Source organism: Cynocephalus volans, chromosome 14 (genome assembly GCF_027409185.1).
Source record: "Cynocephalus volans isolate mCynVol1 chromosome 14, mCynVol1.pri, whole genome shotgun sequence".
NCBI lineage: Eukaryota > Metazoa > Chordata > Mammalia > Dermoptera > Cynocephalidae > Cynocephalus > Cynocephalus volans.
Window position 1 is genome coordinate 95705444 of NC_084473.1, and position 24000 is coordinate 95729443.

General features: G+C 48.4%; 1 protein-coding gene across 1 annotated transcript in view; it reads left to right on the forward strand.

The window, feature by feature from the left end:
- The window catches only part of CRACDL (CRACD like), a 51747-nt gene that overhangs the window by 20739 nt on the left and 7008 nt on the right, over window positions 1–24000 (forward strand). The window contains exon 6 of the mRNA XM_063078936.1: window positions 4167–5769. Within this exon, the coding sequence (XP_062935006.1) occupies window positions 4167–5769 (1603 nt within the window). The remainder of the gene's footprint in view (window positions 1–4166; window positions 5770–24000) is intronic.

Consider the following 24000-nt stretch of genomic DNA (forward strand, 5'->3'; position numbering starts at 1 on the left):
CCGAGATACTTTTTTCCTGATTTGCTGCTTCTCAGCCTTAGAGTCTCAGCTCAGAGGTCCTCTCCCTAGAGAGACTCACCCTGATCATTCACTTCCTTCAGAACAGTCATCACACACACACGTGACCTTGATAATTGTATGTGCTCACTGGCTTTTTGCCAGTCTTCTTTAGGACCCTGTCTCAGCTGTACTTCCAGCCCCCAGAGCAAAGCTAGTAAGAGCTGGCATTCAGTAAACATTTGTTGAATGGATGAATGAGTCAACAAATGAATGAGTGAGTGAGTGAGAATGAATGAGTGAATGACAGAAGAAGCTGAAACACTGGAATGGACACTTGCCTTGGGCAAGACCTCCTTAGTAGCATGGGATCATGTCTCTGTTTGGACAGACCCCTCTTTGAGAATGCTGCCTGGGGGAATTGTCAACTTGTAGTTCTGGAAGCTGAGAAACTGGCTTGTGGAATACTTTGGCTTCATGGTGCCAGTGGGTTAGAGGTCCACGTAGGTCTGCAATGGTTGCCTTCCCCTCTGCCTGATGGGGCCTACAATGCCTCACAGCTGCAGGAGGTGAGGAACAGGGTGTGGGGCCAGCCTGGCCACCCAGAATGACCGTGCTGAGAAAGAGATGCTCACAGGCTAGCGGCCCCTCTCTCTCTTTCCCCCATGACATGATCGTAGGGTATTGATGCAGTACCCAAGACTGGTACGTGCTTCAGCTAGAGATCATGGGCTGTGGCCGCTCAGGATTTGAGAGGCTCCCGGGAGAGAGTAAGTTTTCCTTTGGGCATGTAGAAGATGCTTTTTAAACTCATGCCAGCAGGGTTGACTTTTGAGGGGACTGATGCTGGAGGAAGAAGCAAGATGAGTTACATCAGACTGACGTGCCAGCTGGGGTCTAGGGAGCTGGGGCTATGTTTGTGTGTCCAGCACGTTTGCGGTTGGAGGCTGTGTGCTGTGGGGACTTGACGAGGTCCAGCAACTCCGGACCTGCCCGTTCTCATGCTGAGTGGAATCTGAGGGCCAGCTCCCTTCTGACCCTCAAGTCTGTGCTTATTCCCACGGGGATGTCTTTCACTCTGGCAGGGCATGTATAACCAGCCACAGCCTGCCCAGGTGGTGACAGGGAAGACCAGTTCGTGTTCGAGATAAATACAGCATCCCCTCTCGCTGCCCTATGGGCAGATCTGTAATCCTCTTTCTTTGCTTTTGAACTTGACTTAGTTTTTGTATCCCATTTTGTAGAATAACAGAAAATCTGGCATAGTCAGTCTGGGTAGAATGTAAACATAGTCCTTTATTTAAACTCTGTCATTCCTATATCTTTCCCCTCCATTGTTCCCTTCCCTGCTTGGTAGGAAGCGGGCATGGATGTCTTCAGTTCTCAGAGACACCCAAATTTTCCTGACTGGGCACTGGTCACCAGTGTCCTTCCATTCATTGTTGGGTCCTAAGTCGGTGGCCTCTGTCCTTCAGTGTCCACAGCCCCCTTTGCCCTTTGGCCATGAGGTCCTTCTTCTCAACTGTGAGGATGCCCCTCATTGCCTGGCCCCTCTCGGGGATCAAGGTGCTTTCAGAAGCTCCTGTACTGCCTCAGGAGTGGGAAAGAGTGGCCATGCTGCCCTCTCTGCTGCCTTCCTGCCCCTGGGGACTTCTGTGGAGGCTCACTGTCCCTTTGGACCTCACTGGACAGTGAAATCTACTTTCTCCTGCTTTTCTGATTGCCCGTAACTCCTGAGGCTTCTTTCTTCATCACCTGTTCCCTCACCACCACCCCGCCCCCGAGGCTCAGGCGTCTTCAGTCTCCACCTCGTCTCTTCCTCCTCCTGCTGCTGCCCAAGCCCGTCTCTGCGTCTGGGTGGAACAACCGTCCTTCCCTGCCAGGCATTCTCCAGCTCTGTCGTCAGTGGGCTATGGTCCCTACTCCACATCATCCAGGCTCTCAACCTTTTGATGCTCTAGACAAAGAAAAGGTTCTTTTTATCTTAAAAAGAAACACCCCAACTTGTACAGTAACTGCTTTGGCTGTCAAGCCTGTAGTATTTATTATGAATTTGAAAAAGACATTCCAGAGTGCATGCGACTGAGTCCATCTGCCACCACCGAAGCAGAGGCCAGGAATGACAGCCCTGCTTGTTGCCTCAGCATGTCACCCTGCCGCACAGAACGACGCCCTGCCTGCGGTTCCACACACAGTGGAAGGGGGACACCCATAGCGTTTGTCCTCACTTCTCACCACACCAATCGGTCCCCATCCCAACCCAGGCAGTGCCGGGAGCAGGGAATACCGTTCACTCCATTTTAACAGGAACAGCACAACTGTATGAGTAGTTTGAGGTCTCGTGCCTGCCAGAGCTGCAAGGCCCTGGTCTCAGACAGACCCTGCCACCTCCTCTCCACCACTGCACTGCTCATTGGCAGTGTCCTCTGCCCAGAGATGATGGATGTGGACACTGCTCCGAAGAGCTTTCCTCTGGTGACATGAGGCAGATAAGCAGGCAGCCACCATGGCGTCTCCATCTTGGTGCAGGCTGAGCAACGGGTCCCCCCATTTCTACTAGGGTGTGAAGCCCCTGTGAGGGCCCAGAGGAGGAGGTGATGCGGAGGCTCTGGAGATGGAGCATGGCGCCCGGAGCTTCTTCCTGCTGTGCCTGGCTAGAAATCCTGGGCTAGGTTAGAAGCAGCTTTGCTCCCCTCAAGGCCTCTATTCAGTGTCTAAGTCCACCCTCTGGGGTACGCATTCCATCCTACCTTAGTCCTGCTCGGCCCCTCTAGTCCCCTCTTTGTAGCTGCCAGTGGCCCAAGCTGAGATGTACCCTAACCACTTCTACTCCCCAGCTTTCCACTGACTTAGCTGGGTTCCATGATTGATAGTTTTCATATGTGAGCCATGTCCTAAAGATATTTGAACATTAACAGTTTCATGTAGTAGCAAAAGGCCAGTGACATGGCAAACTCAAGAACCTAATGCTTCTGGAAATTCTTCTGTAGAATTTTCTTTGAGCATCTTCCTCTTCTTAATGTCAAACAAAGGGGATTGCACATTTTGGCAAGAGTCAGCTTAGATATTGTCACAGACATCCCAGTCATCTTGTGTTCTATTAGCAAGCAGATGCCCCTGGGAGAATGTTAAAATAACAACAAACAAACAACAACAACAACCTATTGCAAACACATCTCCTGGGCCACGTTTCCTACTTTAGAAAAAGGGAAGGACGAAGCTGTGTTTGTGACTTTGTGAGGAATAAGGAGGAAGCTGGACTAGAATCTGAATCCCAGAGACCTTTCAGAATAAAAATACCAAATACCACAAGGCAGTGTGTGGTGGTCAGGGCAGTAGGGCTTAAGGAGGCTGGAGAGGGGAGGATCATAAGCTGCAGGGAACAGGCAAGACTCCCTACAGGAGGAAGAGTTTGGAGCAGTCCTTAGGGGCTCTGGGAGAGTATGGCAGGGACACCGACAGTCACTCAGGCCCAGCTTCTGGGAGTTTGATTTGAGTAGGGAGTGGGAGAAACAGACTTTAAATTTAGCTGAAACTTTGGGGTTTTATCCTATAAGCTGTGGTTAGCTATTGACTGTGTGTGACACAATATGAATTGTCTTTTAGGAAAAGTAGTCTGGCTTTACTATGAGGGTTCATCCCTGAGGATTGTTGACATGGGAGACTGGCTCAGAGGCAGCACAGGGTCAAAGAAAGATCACCAGCTGTTCATCCGGGCCACCTATTAGCTCAGCCTTGACCAAGGTATTGAAACCTCTGAGCTCCTGGTCTTCCAAGTGAAAAAAGGGAATGATAATCCTTTCCTCGCTGGGATGAATCGAGCATTGAATGAAATAACAAGTGTAGAGCACAGAGTATGACGGACACTCAGCCAGCGTCAGTCCCTTTCCCTTTGCTTCACTCTGTAGAGCAGCATCTGCTGGTTTTGAGATTCCTCCAGATGATCTGTAGGTGACAATTATTTTGAGGGCACAACTGCCACTGTTATGCTAAACTTGTGAGCCAAGATTCCAAGTAGACCACTGTGTGTGTGTGAATGTCTACTTAAGTGCCAGCTTTAGGGACACTCTGCTTTCTCTAAACTGTCTTAAGCCTTGAAGACAATGGGAGGTCATGGGCTTATTAGTACTTGTTGTAGTAATGGTGTCTTCTATCCTTATATCTCTCAGCGTGCACAGTCTGAATCCCTGAGTGATCTGACTTGCACCCCAGAGGAGGAGGAATTTGATGAGAAGCCATTACCCGAAGTCAGCACAGAAGAGAGCTCCAGCTCTGAGCAGCAAGACATGGTGCTGGACAGAGGCCCTGAGCCCAGGGGAGCAGCCACCTCGCTGCAGCCTGGAGGGCCCCGTGCCAGACGCGCCCGCCTGCAGCACTGCCCAGCGCTCAGTGCCAGCGTTGAGGAGGGGAGCTGCCCTGGGGATGAGCTCTCAAGCCGCCTGGCCACCCCAGAGGCCACTGAGCCCGTGTCAGTCCCAGCTCCCTGCTTGGAGTCCCCATCTCTGCCAGAGGGATCCCCACACCCTAGTCCCGATGGGGAAAACCAGGAGGAGGAGCTGTCCACCGCAGAAGCAGGTCCCCCGGCTGGGGACACAGCTGGCGAGGTGCTTTCTGCTCCTGGAGTCGTCAGAAGTTCATTATCTATTTCAATCCCTTTGGGGAACACGACACCTCCCGAGATTGTCACTACTGACACCTTGGAGATGCTCTCTGGTCCAGACGGGCCAGACCAAAATGTCCCAAAGGAAGCGGAGCCGCGGCTGGAAGTGACCTGGCCGGAGGGGACCGGGAAAGACCCTGCCCCGGCGCCCGCCCCGAGCCCCCCAGCGCCCAAGAGCTGCCTGAAGCACAAGGCCTCGGCCGCGAGCGTGGGGCTCGGCGGGTCCCCCGCGCCTGCTGCCACCGAGTTGCCCGCGGGGGAGCCCCGGCCCTGTTCCCCGGACAGAGAGGCCGCCCCGCCGGAGCTCCCCAGGGCCGAGCAGCCCCAGGCCCCGCAGGGGGGTCCCGAGAGGACGGCGCCGAGCGGCGAGCTGCGGGGCCTGAAGAAGTTCTCGGTGTCCTCGTGCAGGGCGCGACCGCGCCCGGGCAGCTCCCGCCTGCCGGAGCCCGCGGGTGAGGCCGGCGGCCGGCGTCCCCTGCTGCGCAGCAGCCTGGCCTGGAGGAGCGAGGCGGCCCTCGATGACCTGCAGGCGCGCCCTGGGCCCCAGGACGGGAAGCTGCGCCCTCAGTCGCCTGCAGGGGGCGACTCTCAGGACTCAGGGGATAGAGCGGCCAGCCCGGCCGGGCGGCCCAGGAGCCCTGAGGAGGCGGCGGCCGCGCCGGGCCCGAGCGAGCCCGGCCCGGCCGCCCCGGAGCCGTCCCCGTGTGAGGACAGAAGCCCCTTCCTCGTCAAGCTCCGGTCCACCTCTCTGTCCTTCAGATACAGAGAGCGCCCCCCCGCCGAAGCCAAGGGACCGAAGAGGTACAGTGCCGAGGTCAGGCTAGAAAGAGCAGGGCTGACGCTGCTCCCGAAAGATGACAAGTGTCACGTAACAGGGGCCCCCACCCTCCGAGGTGCCAGGTCCCCCAGCGACCAAGGGAAGGGGAAGGCCCGGTCCCCCGAGCAACCGGGCGCCAAGCCGCCCCTGCCCAGGAAGCCGCTGCTGCAGAGCCGCACCCTGCCGCACCCGCCCGCCGACGCCAGCCCCGGGGAGCCCGAGCGAGCCACGCCACCGCCGGAGCCCAGGAAGCAGCGGAGGACGGCGGAGAAGAAGTCGCCGCACAGGGACGCCGGTAAGGAGGAGACAGCGTAAGGCCGTCGGGCGGGGACAGGCAGCGGGAAACCCACGTTAGCTGGCACGGTTTGCCGGACGTCCGCAAAGTTGGCAAATGCTCTGGGGCCAAATTTGTTGCGGGAGAATTGGAAGAAAGTCAAAATTTCCCTTAGTGCCACTGACATCACATTTGATTAAGAGTTAGGAATAGAGAGTAGAGATGGATCAACCAAAGTCAGGATTTCGTGTAAGTGCAGAGAAGCCGGGTATGTAGACATAAGAAGGAAAATGTAAAAACGGATCAGGTAGCATATTCTCTGAGAGGAGAGGGCACCCTCTGTGGATCACTCAAACGCTTCTCCCAATTTTTGCCTCCAAGTCAGCCAGGCCTCAAATTCCCTGGACGTATGTGCTCATGTTGGGGCAGGTTTTCCCAAGGCCTAAGGTCCCTCTGGGCTGTAAATGAAGCATCTTGCCCCTCTGTCAGATAGTGTCCTTCTGACCTTTTCCCCCTAAGGAAGAATTTCCTCTGGGTCATGATCAGGCTCACATGGCTGGCCTTGTGTGGAAAGCATCTCATGTTATTGGAGTCACAAGCCTTTGCAAAACTTTCTGCCCCAAAAGGGAGATTGTGTTAAGACTGGGGCAGCATGTACGAATCTTTTTTAATGAGCAGAGACAAAATAGATGCCTCTTCTCTCTCTCTTTGACATTTGTCACTTCTCATTTATAGTGTTTCAGATGAACTGAGAAATCTGTTGGAAATGGGTATTTGCAGTGGAGCCAAATTGTTTTTTCATTGCTGTTTTTTTTTTAATTAATGGAAACCAGTGTACCAGAAAACAAAATTACACAAATGAGTAGTGTGTGCTCATTTTATAAGGGACCTAAAGAGAAGTTTTCCATGGCTAATTTTATTTTTAAAAAGTTTTATTTTAAGTGGGCTACTAGAAGATCAAGACTCTACTTAAGCACTGCATTGTGGGACAGAGAGGAAATAGAACTTGGTGGCTCTCTTAGGGAATCCTGCACCCTAAAAAAGGTGTACACACAGGAGAAAAAATTAGCTCATATGAAGAAGCAACATAAAGACACATTGAGAGATATTCTCATTTTTATTCTGGCTCCTTCCTAGGAAGTTAGTATAAGTGCAGTGTATAAAGCACATTGAGTTCCTAATGTGACACCCAAGGATTCAGGCAGTTCCAAGGAGCCTGTGCATGTGGCCTTCCTGATCTGTGGGCCCCTTGGTTCTACTGTGACTTTTCTGCCGCTGCTGCCACTGCTGCCACTGCATTAAAATAGTAAGTGAGGGAGCTTTTGGGGAGATGCAAACCAGAGCTGATGATTCGCTCTGCAAATTTCCCTTGAGTTATTGAAGCTACTATAGAGTGATTCACAGAACTATTGAAATAGCACAGGAGGAAGGAATTGCCCTGTGCACATGGAACCCTGACATCAGTGCCAGCCACTTTCATGGCCTAGAATTGAAAATATCTCTCAAGGGCTTACTGAATGCATGGAACTTAAAAACAGGATATTCAGGTTCATGGCCAGAGCTGGAAAAGAAGCTTCAGAGGGTGATGCTTGGCCCGTTAATTAGGTATAACCTCCTCTGTCTAAGCAAGACTTTCTTCACTTTTAAATGCCTCGGATGGTCTGTAGTTAAAGACCTTGTGTATTTTTCTTCAGTGTATAAAATGTGATATAATATTTATTAACAGCTTTGCTTAAATAGTAGAAGAAAATTGTCTTATTCATCTATGTTCATTAACATTCTTTAAGCCACAGAAATAACACAGTCAGATGAGTTCCAGTCTGCAAGAATCTAGGTTACTTTATGGGCACAGGTAATGATTTTCATTTTAACGCAAAGAGAAGAGGGGAGGAATTACCCACATTCTATTGGGAATCCACTCTCTCAGGGTTTGGTGTTAAAAAGTTGAGGGCTAGGACTGGCTGTGCCTATTGCCTGGTCCCACCCTGGACCTTGGGGTCTAGGGCTGCCTCCTGCAGACCAGAGCAGAGTTCTCAGGGTCTGTGCTGTCAGACTCCACCAGTGAAGCAGCCCCCACACGTTCCCCAGACACTGGATTTGGTTGTAGTTTAACTCGTTATTATGACTTCTCCTGTTGCTCTCATTGCTCCCAAATTATAGCAGCTGGAGGCAATTCAATTTATATAAAACATGCAGACAGTAAAAGTTTTAATAACTCTATTAATCCATTTTCTAGAACGTCCTGATTATTGCTGTTTATTATCTTGTGGCAGGTACTTCGCCCAGAGCTCCCAGATGGGCCTCCATCTCCCCCATCCCCCCTCCAGGGCACACACCATAAAGTTAGATTACTGAAGTGTCCCAGATGGGTGCATGGTTCTGCCTCAGGGACTCAAGCTACTTCTTGTCCACATCCTGTGTTCCCTTCTTGGAAGGAATGGAGAAACCCTTCAGCAGAGAGAGGGGGGAAAGACGCAGTGGTCATTGTAATAAACAGAGGAGCCCAGCTGGGTGAGATCTACCCCTCTTAACAAAATTTTAAGTGTGCAATGCCATATTGTTGACTTTAGGTACAAAGTTGTACAGCAAATCTCTAGAACTTACTCATCTTATATAAGTGAAATTTTATACATCTAGATTAGTAACTCTCCATTTCCCCTTCCCCCCAGCCCCTGGCAACCACCATTCTACTCCTTGATTCTATGTTTCTGACTATTTTAGATTCCACATGTAAGTGAGATCATGCGGTATTTGTCGTTCTGTGACTGGCTTTTTTCACTTAGCATAATGTCCTCAAGGTTCATTCTTGTCATTGCATAGTACAGAATTTCCATCCCTTCCAAGGCTGAGTAATATTCCATTGTGTGCATACACCACATTTTCTTTATCCATTCATCTGTCCAAGGACATTTAGGTTTCTGCCACGTCTTGGCTATGGTGAACAGTTACACGGTGAACATGGAGTGCTAATATCTCTTTGAGATCCTGATTTCAGTTCTTTTGGATAAATACCCAGATGTATCTTGAATTTTTAAAGAAAACCAACTTTGTTCACATCTGCATTTCTTTTTAGCCTTACCTTTTCCTTCACAGTCTCTTCCTGGGTGACACTCTGGCTTTCATTTCCTCACCTTTCCAGTGGTCCTCAACCGTGTGGGTCGTCTTATCCCTGCATGCCTTCAGTTCAGCAACCTCTCCTCGGTTCCCCCCACACAAGTCACATCACAGATTCCCACCTGTTTCCTGAAGTTTTCTCTTCCTTCGACTTCCTTGGCCACAGCAACTAGTCACCTAACCATCCGATGGGCATCCTTGACTTGGCACCTCCACATTCATAATTCCATTTATCAGTACCTCTCCCACCCCAGTTCTCTGTCCTTCTCAGTACCACATCTATCCAGATATTCATGCCAGAAACCTCAAAGTCATCAAAAATATTTTTATATAAATAATACTGAAAGGCCTAAAAATGGTAGGAAAATCACTTTGTAATCCCATTGCTCAAAAAATTACACAAAAATGGATTTGCAGTTTTAACCAAGATGGAACACACACCTCCCTTTCTCTCCCACTGACACAACTTAAAACCCTGTACGAAATGTGTAAAGTGAGTATCAGAGGATTCAAAGGTGGATAAGAGCTGGTGGACCAGGGAGGGAGACCAGGACCCTAGCAAGGACTTGGCAGCACTTTCTCACCCTACCACTGGTGCTACCAGCAACCCTGCAGGCCAGAGCCCCTGTTACTCTCCCAGCCCTTCTCCTACAGGACAGAGCTTGTTTGACGGTCCTGGCCCTACTCCAGGTGAACACCAGCAACAAAGCAGCAGACCCCTCTTGGTAGCAGCAGCCCTGCGAGATGGAGTTGTTTTGATTCTCTCATCCCTATGCCAGGCAAATGCCAGCAACAGGGTGGAACTGCCTGCCTTGGTGGCAGTGGCAATGGTGTCCCTTCTTGTGGCACAATTCTTAACTCTTTCAGCCCTACTCAAGAATCAACAGTGAAGTGGCCCACCCCTCACCCATGCTGAAGGTGATGGCAGCACCTTCTGCAGGCTGAACCCCTTTAACCCTTCCAGCCCTACAAAAAGGGAGCAGCAGCAAAGAGGCAACTGCCTCCCCCCACAGCAGCATGAAGAGTTTAGAGCCCTTTTAATTCTTCAGACACTACCCCTTGAGAGTCCCAGTAGTGAAGCCCCTCATCAGCACAGACAGCAGCAACAGGTGTGGCGCTTGGTGGTCCTGCAGGCTCCTTTCTCTTGCTACTCTGCCCTTTGGTGCTACAATGCAGAGAGGTTAAGCCTGTCTTTCTAGCCAGGGAGCCATGGTGAATGGAAACCACAGAAAGAAGAAAGCTGAGCCGGGTCCTTTAAATCTGTGTATGAAGTCCTGGGCTCAAATCTGAGCTGCACATGCATGAAACTTGACTGGAACCAGCACAGCAAAACCTTTGAGGATTTTAATGGGACTGAGTCTCAGCATAATATTCAAAATGTCTAGGATACAAATTAAAATTTTCCAACATGCAAAGAACCAGGAAACTCTAAAGAATTTTTAAAGAAAAAGGCTAGCAACAAACACAAACCCTGAGATTATTCAAATGTTGGCGTTATTAGAAAAAGACGTTAAAGCAACTGTTATACCATGTTCCAAGAAGTAAGAGTGAGCACTCTTGAATGGAAAGATGGAAATCCTCTGCAAAGAAATAGAGGCTATAAAAAATAGAAATTTTAAAACTGGAAAAGCTGGAGTAGCTATGTTAGTATCACACAAAGAAAACTTTAGAAAAAGCAAAATTATTAGGGATAAGATGGAACATTACATAATGATAATTTCAGTAATACTGGTAAATTGATAATCGTCAGTTTGCCAAAAATGCATAGCAATCCTAAATGTATATGCTTCTAATAACAGAGCTTCAAAATACATGAAGCAAAAACTGATAGAACTAAAAGGAGAAATAGACAAATCCATAGTAACATGTAGAGACTTTAGCACTCTTCTCTTAGTAGTCAAGAAAAGTAGCAAATAGAAAATCAGGAAGTATGCAGAAGTCTTGAACAATATCACCAATCAACTTTACATAATTGATATTTATAGAACACTCCACCAACCATAGCAAGAACACACACCTTTTTTTCAAGTGCACGTGGTACATCCACAAAGATCATCTAAACAGCCCTTATTAAATTTCAAAGGTTTTTCTCTGCCCTTATCAAATTAAACAAGAATTCAATAACATATCTAAAAAATGTCTGGGAAGATATCTGAAAAATCATCAAATATTTGGAATTAAACACAACATCACTAAATAATCCATGGGACAAAGAAAAAGTCTCAAGGAAAATCAGAAAGCTGAATTAAAATGAAAATACAACATATCAAAATTTGTGGAATGCAGATGAAGTGATACTTAGGGAAATTTATAGCATTAAATCATTATATTAGAAAGGAGAAAGGTCTCAAAACAATAATCTAAGCTTCCACACTAAGGAACTAGAAAAAGAAGAGCAAACTAAACTCAAAGCAAGAAGAAAAGAAATAATAAAGATAAAAGCAAACATTAATGAAAATGAAAACATAAAAGTAATAGAAAAAAGTGAATGAAAACAAAAGATGGTTCTTCAAAACAACCAATAAAATTAATAAATCTCTAGCCAGACTGACCAAAAAAAGACATAAATTACCAACATCAAGGAGTATCACTACTGACCCCACAGACATGAAAATGACAAGATAAAATATTATGAATAATTCTATGCACATAAATTTGGCCAATGAGAAGAAAATTGCCAATTCCTTGAGAGACACAAACTATCAAACTGACAAAGAAGAAATAGATACCTGAATAGTGTGTATCTGTTAAATCAAGCCTCTAGCTTAAAACCTTCCAGAAAGGAAAACTCCAGGCCCATATAGTTTCACTAATGATTTCTACCAAACATCTAAGGAATGAATAATACCAGTTATGCACAATCTCATGCAAAAACGAAAGAAGAGGGAACACTTCCCAACTCATTTTGTGAGGCCAGCATGACTGTGATACCAGAATTAAAGACAGTACAGGAAAACTATAGACCAATATCCCTCATAAATTTAGATGCAAAAATCCTTAACAAAATATTATCAAATTGTACATTGCAACCAAATGGTTCTCCAGCATAGGAATGAACATCCATAGGCAAAAATATGAACCTTGACCTAAGTCTCACGTCATATCATATACTACAAAAATTAATTCAAAAGGGGTCGTGGACTTAAGTATAAAATGTAAAACGTGACATCAAAGGATGATCTGTAACATGAAAATCTGATAAATTGGACTTCATTAAAATGTTTTCTTTGCAAAAGACCTTGTTAAGAGCATGAAAAGACAAACTACACACTTCAAGAAAATATATGCAAAACAATATCCAATAAAGGATTAATATGTGGAAAATAAAAAATATTCTCAAAACTCAACAGTAAAAAAGCAAACCAATTAGAAGATGGGCAGAAGAGGCTCTCCGCTCTTTTCAGTTTGACAAACAGCTGTCTCCTCTAGTTCAGTGCCAGCTGTGTCCCTGACACATGAAGGTTGGAGTAAACAGACTTGGCCATATTAGGCACCTCGTCACCAGAGCTGCTCTTAACTCTAGCAAAGCAGATATTGTCACCATCAGTGACCCCTTCATTGACCTCAAGTACATGGTCTACATGTTCCAGTATAATTCCACCCATGGCGAGTTCCATGGCACAGTCAAGGCTGAGATTGGGAAGTCTCCTCTCCACCCTTTTCATCTCCATCTTCCAGGAGTGAGATCCTGCCTACATCAGTTGGGTGATGCTGGTGCTGAAGATGTTGTGGAGTCCACTTGTGTCTTCACTACCTTGGAGAAGCTGGCACTCACTTGAACAGTGGAGCCAGAAAGGTCGTCATCTCTGCCTTTTCTGATGCCCCCTTGTGATGGGTGTGAACCACGAGACCTACAAAAACACCCACACGATCGTCAGCAATGCCTCCTGTACCACCACTGCTTAGCACCTTTGGCCAGGGTCGTTCATGACAACTTTGGTATTGCGGAGGGACTCGTGACCTTAGTCCACACTGTCACTGCCACCCAGAAGACCATGGATGGCCCCTCTGGGAAACTGGCATGACGGGCATGGTGATCTCCAGAACACCAACCTTGCATCTACTGGCACTGCCAAGTCTGTGGCAAGGTCATCCCTGAGCAGAATGGAAGCTCACTGGCATGGTCTTCCACGTCCCCACACCAACGTGTCAATCGTGGGTCTGACCTACTGTCTGGAAAAGGCTGCCAAATATAAAGACATCAAGAAGGTGGTGAAGAAGGCATCGGAGGGACCCTATAGGGCATCCTGTGCTATACCAAGGACCAGGGTGTCTCCAGCAACTTTAACAGTGATGTGCACTCCTCCGCCTTTGACACTGGGTCTGGCATTGCCCTCAATGACCACTTTGTCAAGCTCATTTTCTGGTATGATAGAGAATTTGGCTATAGCAACAGTGTGGTGGACCTTATGGCCCACATGACCTCCAAGAGCCCCCGGGACCACCACCCCAGCAAAAGCATGAGAGGAAAAGGGAGACGCTCAGCTGCCCCAAATCGGTCCTCCCATCACACTGAGAATCTCCCTTTCTCGACACAGTTTCCATTCCAGACCCCTGAAGAAGGGGAAGTTTCTATCCCAGACCCCTGAAGAAGGCCTAGGGAGCCCTACCTTGTCATGTACCATTAATAAAATCCCCTGTACCCAGCCAAAAAAGAAAATGGGCAAAAGACATGAACAGACATTTCCCCAGAGAGAATATTCAGATGGCAAATAAGCACATGAAAATATGTTCAACATCATTAGCCACGAGGAAAACACAAAAGTACAATGAGATACCCCTACACAGCTATTAAAATGGCCAAAACAAAAAATATTGATAATACTCTGTACTGGTGAGGATGCAGAGCAAATGGAGCTCATTCTTAGTAGAACGTATCTCGTTCTGCACTCCTGGTGGGAATGCAGAACGGCACAGTCACTTTGGAAAACAGTTTGGCACCTTCTCATAAAATTAAAAATATGCTTTTCTTATGCCTCAGCAGTCCCACTTCTAGATATTTATCCTAGATAAACAAAAACTTATATCCACACAAAAGTCATGCATCAGTGTTTATAACAGTGTTTTTCATAATCACCAAAACCCAGAAACAACCCAAATGTACTTCAGCTGGTGACTGGATGAGCAAACGGTGTGTCCGTGCAATGGCGCACTACTCAGCAGTAAGGGAGTGAACTCCCGATATGCACAGTAACCTGGACGAATCTTCTGTGTGTGTGCTCAGTGAAAGTCAGTCTCAGAGACCAGAAACTGAATTTCTCCATTTATATGACATCCGAAAGAGGCAAAAATAGAGGGTCAGAGAACATCTCAGAAGTTGCCAGGGGCTGGGGGTGAGGGAGGGTGTGGCTACTAAGGAGCGGGCTGAGGGAATTCTTGGGGTGTGGCCGTTGTTCTGTACCCTATGTGTGACCACTGTTCCAAGAATCTAAGCATGTGTTAAAACTCATATAGAATGGTACAACAAAAACATGGTACAAGTGGACTTTACTGTATGTAAATTTTAAAATAATTTTTGAATACACAAACAAGTGACAGTGGCCTCCTCTCCACCCCTTCTGAAGCTTTCTAATCCCACTCCATGGAGGGAACCCTACTGACAGATTCTTCCCGACTTTCCCACGCACACGCAGTCACAACCACGCGGTGTTGACGTGCAGATATAGGCACATGGACCCTTTTTTTTTTAAAATCACAAAGATGCTATGCATACTGGCTTGCAGTTTGCTGTTCTCGTTTCACAGTAAGGCGTGGGCACCTTTGCTGACCTCATTCTTTTTAAGGGCTGCGCAGGATGTCTACTGTGTTTTACTTAACCGTTCCCCTCCTGAAGGGCATTCTGCTTGTTTGGGGTTTTTTGCTCTTGCTGACAGTGCTGAGGCAACCGTTCTTGTCCACTTTATGTATTCACACGATTGTTTCTCCAGGATAGACTCCTAAAAGTGGGTTTTCTGGCTGACAGGGCATGTGCAGTTTTAATTTAATAGACAATTCTAAATTACCCGCCATAAAGGCTGTACACTTTTCCCAGCAGAATGGAATATTTCTCCACCCTCTCATCAGCACTGGGTGTTGTCAGTCTTTTTGCCCCCAATCTGCTGGATGAAAACTGCCAGCCATGTGGCATACGTTGGTCAGCAGCTTCTGGGCGTTCCGGTGTGAAGTGTTTTCATCCTCCCGCTGTCCCTGCATCAGGCTCATCTTCTTTAACCTGGTGCCAACAGTGCCTGCTTCCTCCAACTCTCTCTCCCTCTCTTGCCAAGGCGTGGTGTGAACATGGAGCTTTCCTCTCTAAGAACTCGCCATGCCTTCCCATCATATGCAGAATAAAATTCAAACTCCCAGGTAAGGCAATCAAGGCTCTGTGGATTCTGGCCATAACCAGCATTTCTGCCTCTCCTGGTTCTCCTGCTGCTGCTCACTCCCTCTGACATCCTGCAGCACCACTGCCATGGCCAGCAGCTCAGCACTCTGCCTGCACCCCTGCCTGCACCTCTGCCTGCATTCAGCACACTTCACCTCGCCCCCCAGCCAGATACGGAGCTCGTGGAGAACCTCTGGGGTTTTCTTTCCCACTGCTGAGCACCTCTGCCCAGGGGCTTCTGGCCTGCAGTGGGTGGTCCTCAGCTGTGTTTGCATGATCAGGTGCAGGGGGAGACGCCTGCGGGGCAGGGACTGGGTGGGGAGATTGAAGAGCATGGATTTGGAGCTTTTACTCTGAGGTGCACCTCCAGGGGCTGTGGGATTCTGAGCAAGTTGAGTTTCTTAAGCTCCGAGTCTTAATTTCCTCCTTTATGAAATGAGGTTATTAGTAACAATGGGTCATAGGGCAGCAAAGTCATTTTAATTGCAAAATGCGATAGTTTCCTTCAGTACAGTCACATTTTCTACATATTTTTCATACGTACCAAAATACCCTTGTGTCGGCTGCATAGAACACTGTGTGACAATGGTATTCTCCTTGTTGGGTTTTGATTAAGGTGCCAATGCGCAGATATAAGATACCAGAGAGCCCATGTTTGCAGAACCTATGGAGAGCCACTCACCACCCCCACCCTGAGAATATACACTGAGAGGGAAGAGCAATGAAAGGGATTTGCAAAACCCTTTCTTCGGAGAGTGCAGCTGCAGTTCTGTAAGCCCCTGGCTCCAGGGGGATGGGACCAGGGGGAGCCTCCCTCATCCAGAATCTTCCATGGGTCTTCTTGGAAAGCTAGACAGGTGTGCCCTGCAGGTGGGAGACATGGAGGACTGCTGCTTCACTCAGGCCACCTGTGGCCACAGGGCAGACAGGGCTGCCATGTGACTTGCCTGCTCCCAGAGCCCTGCCTGATGGACTGGCCAAGAGGACCAGGGGACATAGGGGAGCAGAGTCACAGCCAAAGAAGCCCAGCAGTGGATGGGAATGCTCCAGGGTCCGTTTTGCACATCTGCCAGGCCCAGACAGGACAAAGTCCACTAAGACAGCAGCAGGTGCCAGTCGAAAAAGAGCCTTAGCCCAGACAGGACAAAGCCCATTTAGACAGTGGCAGGTGCCAGTCAAAGGAGAGCCCCCTCCCACAACAGCTTCTGGCTGATGGGTCCAGGGTGAGTCCCAGACAATGGGAGTGTTGACGTCTCCCCTAGTGGCCCTGATGTGTGGTCAGCGTTGAGAACCCCTGTTCTAGGGCAGCACTTGTCAAACTTAAGAGTGCTTGTGAACCTGATGAAGGTGATGCTCCAGATTCACTAGGCATGGGATGGTGACAGCACTTCTGGTCCACAGACCACGGGGATCTGGGTCTTCACCGTCCAACACAGAGCCAGTAGCTACCTACACATTTAAACGAATTGAAATTACATTAAAAATCAGTTCCTCAGTTGCACCAGCCACTTTTCAAGGGCTTGGGAGCCACAAATGACTAGTCGACAGCACAGAGAACGTTTCCCTCATCACAGAAAGTTCTATTGGACAGTGCTGATGTAGATAAGCACAGTTTCAGGGCTGTCACAAGCAAATAACATCTTTCTGAGACCCTTTCAGGGTTGTGCTCTTCCCCAAAACGTCTTGGGTGTCAAAGCACCATAATACTTTACCTTTCTCTCCATATGTCTATCTCCCTCCCTACACCAGCTCCCTGAAGTCAGGAAGAGAGCCTGGCAAAGCATCTGGCCCTTGGGGTGCCCTGAATAAATGTGCCTGCATGTGGTGACCAGATTGTGGCCTCATTCCACACATGCAAATCTAGATGTGATTCACACATTGCTTCTTCTTCGTGCACGCCTTCTCAAATTTTACCTCTGAGCAACAGAGCGCTGAAACAGTGATAGTTGGGGCTGTAATGACAAATAAGCAGACTCCAGACCCCCATTTAGGAAAAAAGGGAGAAAATAGGGAGAAATAGGCCAAAAGAAAGGGGCAACGGGTCCTAAACGAGTCTGAAACCCATTGAATCTTATAGCTGGCAAATCACGTACCTTGACTCCATGTTTGACATCCTCTGCCTGCTTGTGTGGGGGTTGGGTCCCCAAGTCCTAGGACAGCTCCACTCCTGTGGGTTTACTGGTCTTTGGCTGTGCTTTAGCTCTTGCAGGCTGGCGTTCCACTGTGGTAGCTCCACAGGTCTGAGGTCTCCATGGCAGTCCCACTCTCACAGCTCCACTACGCATGGCACTGATGGGGTTTTTCTGCTACAACTCTGACTCTATGTTTCTGCTCAGCGTTGCTCTAATGAAGACTCTATACGATGAATCTCCTCCTATGACAGATCTCTTCTTGGACCCCAGGCTTTTCCATACATCCTTTGAAATTGGGATGGAGGCTACCAAGCCTCCACAGCTCTGACATTCTGCCAGTGTGCAGACCTAACATCACATGGACACAGCCAAGGCTTCTGGCTCATATTTTTCAAAGCTGCAGGTCCAGTCATGCTTGGGGCCAATTTAGCCACAGCTGGAGCAGTCAAAGCAGCCAAGGTGCTGGTGCTGGAAGCAGTTTCCCAATGTGGCCCTGGGCAGCAAGCCTTGGGCCTGTTCCCCAAGACCGGTCTATCTCCCTAGGCCTCTGGGCCAGTAATGGAAGGGTTGACCGCAGAAGCTTCTGCAATGCCTTCAGGGCCTTTTTCTCATTGTCTTGATAATCCCTATTTTTGTACTAATCTTCTTAGTACCATTGCATTTTTCTCCTGGAAATGCTCTCTGCTTCTCTACCACATGGCCAGGCTGCAAATTTTCCAAATCTTTACACTCTGCTTCTCTTTTAAGTATACATTCTGGTTTTACATCATGCCTTTTCTGCCATTACTCAGCACAGGCTGTTGCAGGTAGCCATGAGCTTCCTGAATGCTTTGCTGCTTAGAAATTTCTCCTGCCAAATACCTTGGGTCAGCATCTTTAAGTTCCACATTCCATAAAACTTTTGGGCATGTATACAACGCAGCCAAGTTCCTTGCCAGTTCATAGCAAGGGTGATCTTTGACAAAGTTTCCAGTAAGTCCCTTGTCATTTACATCTCAGATCTTCTCAGAATGGCCTTTACTGCCCATATTTCCATCAGCATTCTGGTCACCACCACTTAACCAATCTCTACAACATTCCAAACTTTCCCTGGTTTTCTTATCTTCTAAACTCCCGCCAGCATCTAGGCTTTTTCTAGCCTTCTCCTCCAAATTCTTCCAGCCTCTCCTCAACACCCAGTACCAAAACTGTTTCCACGTTTTCAAGTATTTGTTATAAGCAACACCCCACTTCTCTGGTACCAACCTTCTGTATTAGTTCATTTCTGTTGCCTATAACAAAATACCTGGAACTGGGTGATTTGTAAGAAAACCAAAGTTTATTGCTTACAGTTTTGGAAGCTGCGAAGTCCAAAGTGCAGGGAACACTTATGGAGAGGGTCGTCTTTGATGGTGGCTTTACAGCAATGCAGAAGTCTTACGTGGCAGAAAATGGCAGAGCAGAGAGAAACTAACTTCTCATGTGCTCTTCTTTTAAAGCCCTCAGAACCACTCCCACAACCACCATTATTAATCCATTCACTGCAGCCTGGTCCTACAACCTAATCACCTCTTCAAGGCCCCACCTTTCAATTACTGTAATAGGACTTCCCACCCTCAACAGTCACAGTGGGTATTAAGCTACTAACACATAAAACTTGGGGGACACAGTCCACACCAGGCTCCATTGTCCTTTTTACCTGGACTGGCTTAGTTCCAGAACCATGACGTGCTTCTAATGATCACTGTTGTTTAGCTGAGTATGCACTGTGTGGCCAAGTGAGTATGCGATGCTTCATAGAGTCTGCCCTGATACAGGGACAGAGACCCATCCTGCCTCACCAGCTCTCACCTCTTACGTTGTAAACATGCTGTCAGGACCACGTAAAACAACAGAGGCTTTTTTCCCGCTGCCATATGGGTTTGAAGATGGTGAGAGAGGAGAAATGTGAGTCTCGGGAAGGTGGGTTTCTGAGTATTGACTGGGAAGTTGAGACCATAGAAAGCCTGAGCCTGGGGGAGCAGAAGAGCAAGGTGAGGAGCCCTGGGAAGTGCCTCCCGACCTGGGAGTGGGGAAAAGGGTGGGGAGTTTGGCCCTGGCAGCCTCATGCTGGTGGCAGGGAAAGTGGCTCCCAGACATAGGAGTTGTCCTTCTCGAGAGTTCCATCTTGCCACGAGGCTGTAAAGTGAGTCTGTGTATAGCGAGGCAAATTCTCTGCCCTGGCTGATTTGCAGAGTCTTATTTAGAGAGGAAATGAGCAGGAGGAGGGAAGGCTTTGGAGGGTGGAGGAAAGAGGGAGACTGGGTGGCCGAGGATGAGGCAGCCATTAGGAAAGGCCAGTGGGGCAAGGACCCCAGGGTGCACTGGAGGCTGAGGGAAGTGAAGACGACAGGAAGGGTCTGCTGATGGGAGAGAGGACGTCCTTCGGGTGTCCTTTGGCACCTCGCCTAATTGCAGTGTGGAAACAGCTGTATGGTGCAAACTTGCCTCATTTCTCAATGTGGACAGGGAGCTAAACTCTTTTTCCTGGTCACTATCAACCATCTAGTAAGTCCTGATTTAGAGTTGTTTTTCTGTTTTTTATTTGGTTTTACTTTTTATTGAAGAATAATATACATGCAGAGAAGTACACAAATCATATGTGTGTAGCTCAGTGTATTTCCACACACTGAACACACCAGACAAAGAAACAGAATGAGACCAGCACCCCAGAGGCCCCTCTGTGCCCGTTTCCAGCGGCTCTGAAACTCATTCCTGGATTGTGGACCGTGCATTGACTGGTGAAGGATCCCCTAGTCCTGATGGCTCTTGCAGGAGAGCCTGTGTGTGTGAACTGGAGACACAGATTCAGATAATACTTCCTGTCTGTAGTCTCAGCACCTACCACAGGGCCTTTTGAGGAAGTTCTCTCCTGGAAAGTTGCTGCAAACGCTGACTTAGTACAGAGCCATCACTCCTAGGGAAATACAAGGTCAGGTTCCTGCCAGCCTCTGGTCATGACATCCCCTGATCAATACATAACTTTGTTCTATGTGTGTTTCTGTTTAAAGATGCCTTATTTATTATAGATTGTTGACTCGTTAACATTGAACTCTCAGCCAACAATACTGTATAACTCATGCCCAAGTAAAGCTTCTCTAACATACATGTATTTTCTCCATAAGGCACATCCAGCCTTCTTGCACTTAGGAACACTAGATAGCGCTTCAGCACCACGCATGGGGGCCATTCCAAACAGCAAAACCACCAACAAAAGGCACAAAAATGTGGCACTAAATAGACCACGAAAAGCATACTTGTATGTAGTAGAACATCTAAATGAAGAAGGCAGAGCGTCGCGTGGCACAGCCTCAGCTGGGCACATGCGCATTGGGCAGCTTGAATCTCTTGCTGCCCTGTGTATGTCAGCAAATGACCATGAAAGCACCATGAGTACTGGTTTGGGGGCTACAAATACATTAGAGGAAGGAGGTGAATTCTCAAATATGAAACTGGCAAACAGTGTCCTCACTGACTGTATTTGTTGAATGAGGAAAGGAAGGGGTGGCGATGAGTTTACTCTGGAGGTGGGATGAGAACGACACGGCCCCATCTCACGCCACTAAAAATGGGAGCTTGTTCTGGGAGAAGCTCTTGCTCACTTCCAAAATGCTCACCGCAAGGTGTCAGGATGGCCGAGTGGTCTAAGGCGCCAGACTCAAGCTCCGCTTCCCCAAAATGCTCACCGCAGTTTTGAGATTAAAGCCTCCGGCGAGCCTTTTGTGTGGACAGAATCTATGAAGGGCAACTGCAGACTTGTCCAGTGTGTATTGATCAGGAGCTGTCTGTGTCAGCCAAGACTGACAGTAGGTCAATACACATTGTTTTTTAACAAAAACAAAGCCCCTCAAGTCCTTTATGCGGGGAGCTTGACACAAACCCTGCAGCGTGGGCGAGGCCCACGCATCCCAGGGCCTGGGGCCCACTTCTGCTCCAGAGGGCTGCTTCGTGTCTGCACACCCCGTTCCCACTGTGTAAGCCAGGGCTGTGGCAGAGGAGCCGGAAGCAGGAACAGGACTGTGGCTGTGTTTATTGAAGCACCAGGGCACAGTGGACCGTTCTACCTTGGGCTGGTTGTGAGAAACAGGGATGCTGCGTCCACCTGCGAGCAGGGTCTTGAAGCTCACATGCAGGCCTCTTCCACAGAGGACGCTTGGAGACCTGGGGACCAGCCATCCACATGGAGGTTTTTAAAGACTATCCAAAGACTATTCACGCTGCTCCCTGGGGCGGCCGATTTATGGGCCACTTTTATCTCCTTCTTTATACTTTTATCTACTTTCTATATTTGTACCATGTGCATGTGTATTTTTATAAACAAGAAAGAAATGTTATGAAAGGAAAAAGATTCTTAAAAATTGCTGCTTCAAAAAGGGCAGCATATACCAAATTTCTGAGAGGCGCAGGAATTTTTGATAGCCCCTGCTGTCCTGCTGTGTGTGACCTGGGGGCAGAGCAGCTGCTTTATTTTCTCAGCCAAAGGGTGCAGAAGTGTTAGGTGGCCCAGCTAACGGCCTCTGCGCCCTTCCCTGCCAGAGCCACAGTAGGGACCCGTATCGTGTGGGTGTGATCCCCCTTACAGTCCACCCTTGCCCCCTCAGCCAGTCGCTCTGGATGTCTTTCTGAATGAAAGAAACAGTACCTTCAGGCCGAATATTAATAGACACCAAGGAAAGGACAAGGACAAATAACCATCACCAATTAGTAAGTCTAGATGAACTGATGAGACACATCTGTCCCACGCAGGGTATGTTGAACATCTCTAGAAATGGTTTCACGTTGAGGATTTTCGGGATGACTCATTTTAGGTCTTCTCAATATAAATAGCTCAGTCATAATGTCAAATGTGGGCCCACAAACTTTGTGGTTCTCTTCCCCAGGGTATTTAGAGTTCTGTGTCAGGATATTTTCAAGGTGATATATAGGTGTGCCTCTTGGAAATATGGACAAAACTGGGCTGCTATCTTGAGCAGTATGTCACTGCATCAGAGCCAGCTGGGCTCTCTGTAACACGCAGCATCTTTGCAGAGGAGCAGGTCACTGTGCTAGAGAGCAGGACTCCAGTGTGCACTGGTGTGACTTGGACCAGGCTCCTCCCCCATGCATCAGGGCCGGAATGCAGTATGGTAGATGCAGAGGTGACCGGACGGGGCGCCTGCCCTCCCGGGCCTTGCAGGCAAGCACACACAGCATTAAGATACAGTCTGCTAGAACTGTTATGAACAGTGTCCTCAGGGATCCAAGAGTCAGCCTGGCCGCCGGGACCAACAAGAGGCTGGGGTACAACGGCACCAGCTGTGGTTTTCTTAGCAGGGGGCAAGGGCTGGTTTTCATGGCCAGATGGCTCACTGCTGGTCTCCATCAGGTCCAGGGTAAGATTTGACCAAACTCTGCATATCTCCTCAGGCAGGAAGAATAACACCACCACCAGCAACAACAAAATAGCAGCAGCAGTACTGCTGGCAGCAGTGAACACTTAAGCACACATGGGTGCTAGGCGCTGTGCCAAGTGCTTTCCCTGGATGGTCTCACAGAATCTTCACAGCCACACGGGGAGGTGTAGATAGTGGATTGTCTCCCCGAGTCTTCACAGCCACACTGGGAAGTGTAGACACTGTGTTTTCTTCATTTCACACTGAAATTGAGTCACAGAAAGGTTCTGGAATTTGCCCAAGAGCACATTGCTAGCCTGAGGCCATAAACCTAGCGCCACAGGCCCCAAGGGGGCCTCATTAGCTGCCCTGCCGCCCTGGCCCTGCGAGGAAAAGTTCCTCATTACCACGGCTCATTGAACCCAATCCCTGAACAGCATCTCTTGGAAATTAGTGCTTGAACAATATACTTTCCAAAACAAGTCTTTGAGGCAGGAGAGCATGCTAGGAAGGAAGGAAGGAATCTAGAGAAGAACAAACTTATCAACTGTTCCTTTGAAGGGATCTTATCCTTAAACAATGTCTTTTCTCTGACAAAAGCTGTTTCGCTGTGGAATTAGAGCATTTGGGGTGAGTTTCGTAGCTGTCCCGCTTTGTGTCATCGGGCCTTCTGGAGTGCCACTCCGCACTTGCCATGCAGCAGACCCGCCTCGCTGCCTTCCTGTCCAGGTGGTGTGGGGGCAGTCGGTGGTGTGGGGGCAGTCGGTCTCCTCCGCACTCCCAGCAGAGGGATCACACAGATACAGACACTGCACCGCTGGCTGCCGGTCTGCGAGAAATGCTCCTGGGCTGTTAGTTGCAAACCCAGGCACACTTGACAGCTTAAACCCGCTGCCCTTTGGGGAGGAGAAATTGAGACATCAGAACCCTTTAGCCAAATCCCCAAGAGATCAAGGTTAGCCGTCTATCGAGGCAGGAAGAGTAAACAAAGGAGTATTTTCAACTGAGTTGATTTGATCTGGCTCCACATCTACATTTTCCTGGAATTAATGACATTTTGAACATATTTAATCTCAGAAACTAATTCATGGTGCACCTTATCTCCAAATGTTCGCACTTTAGAGATTTCACTTTGCAAGGACTTCGGCCCGCAAGGCCCGCCCTATCCTGCACGTTGCTTGTGTCTTTGTTCCCTTCTCCTTCCTTCCCCAGTGGATTATGGCACAGACCCCAGAGCCCCTGCTTCCTAGGT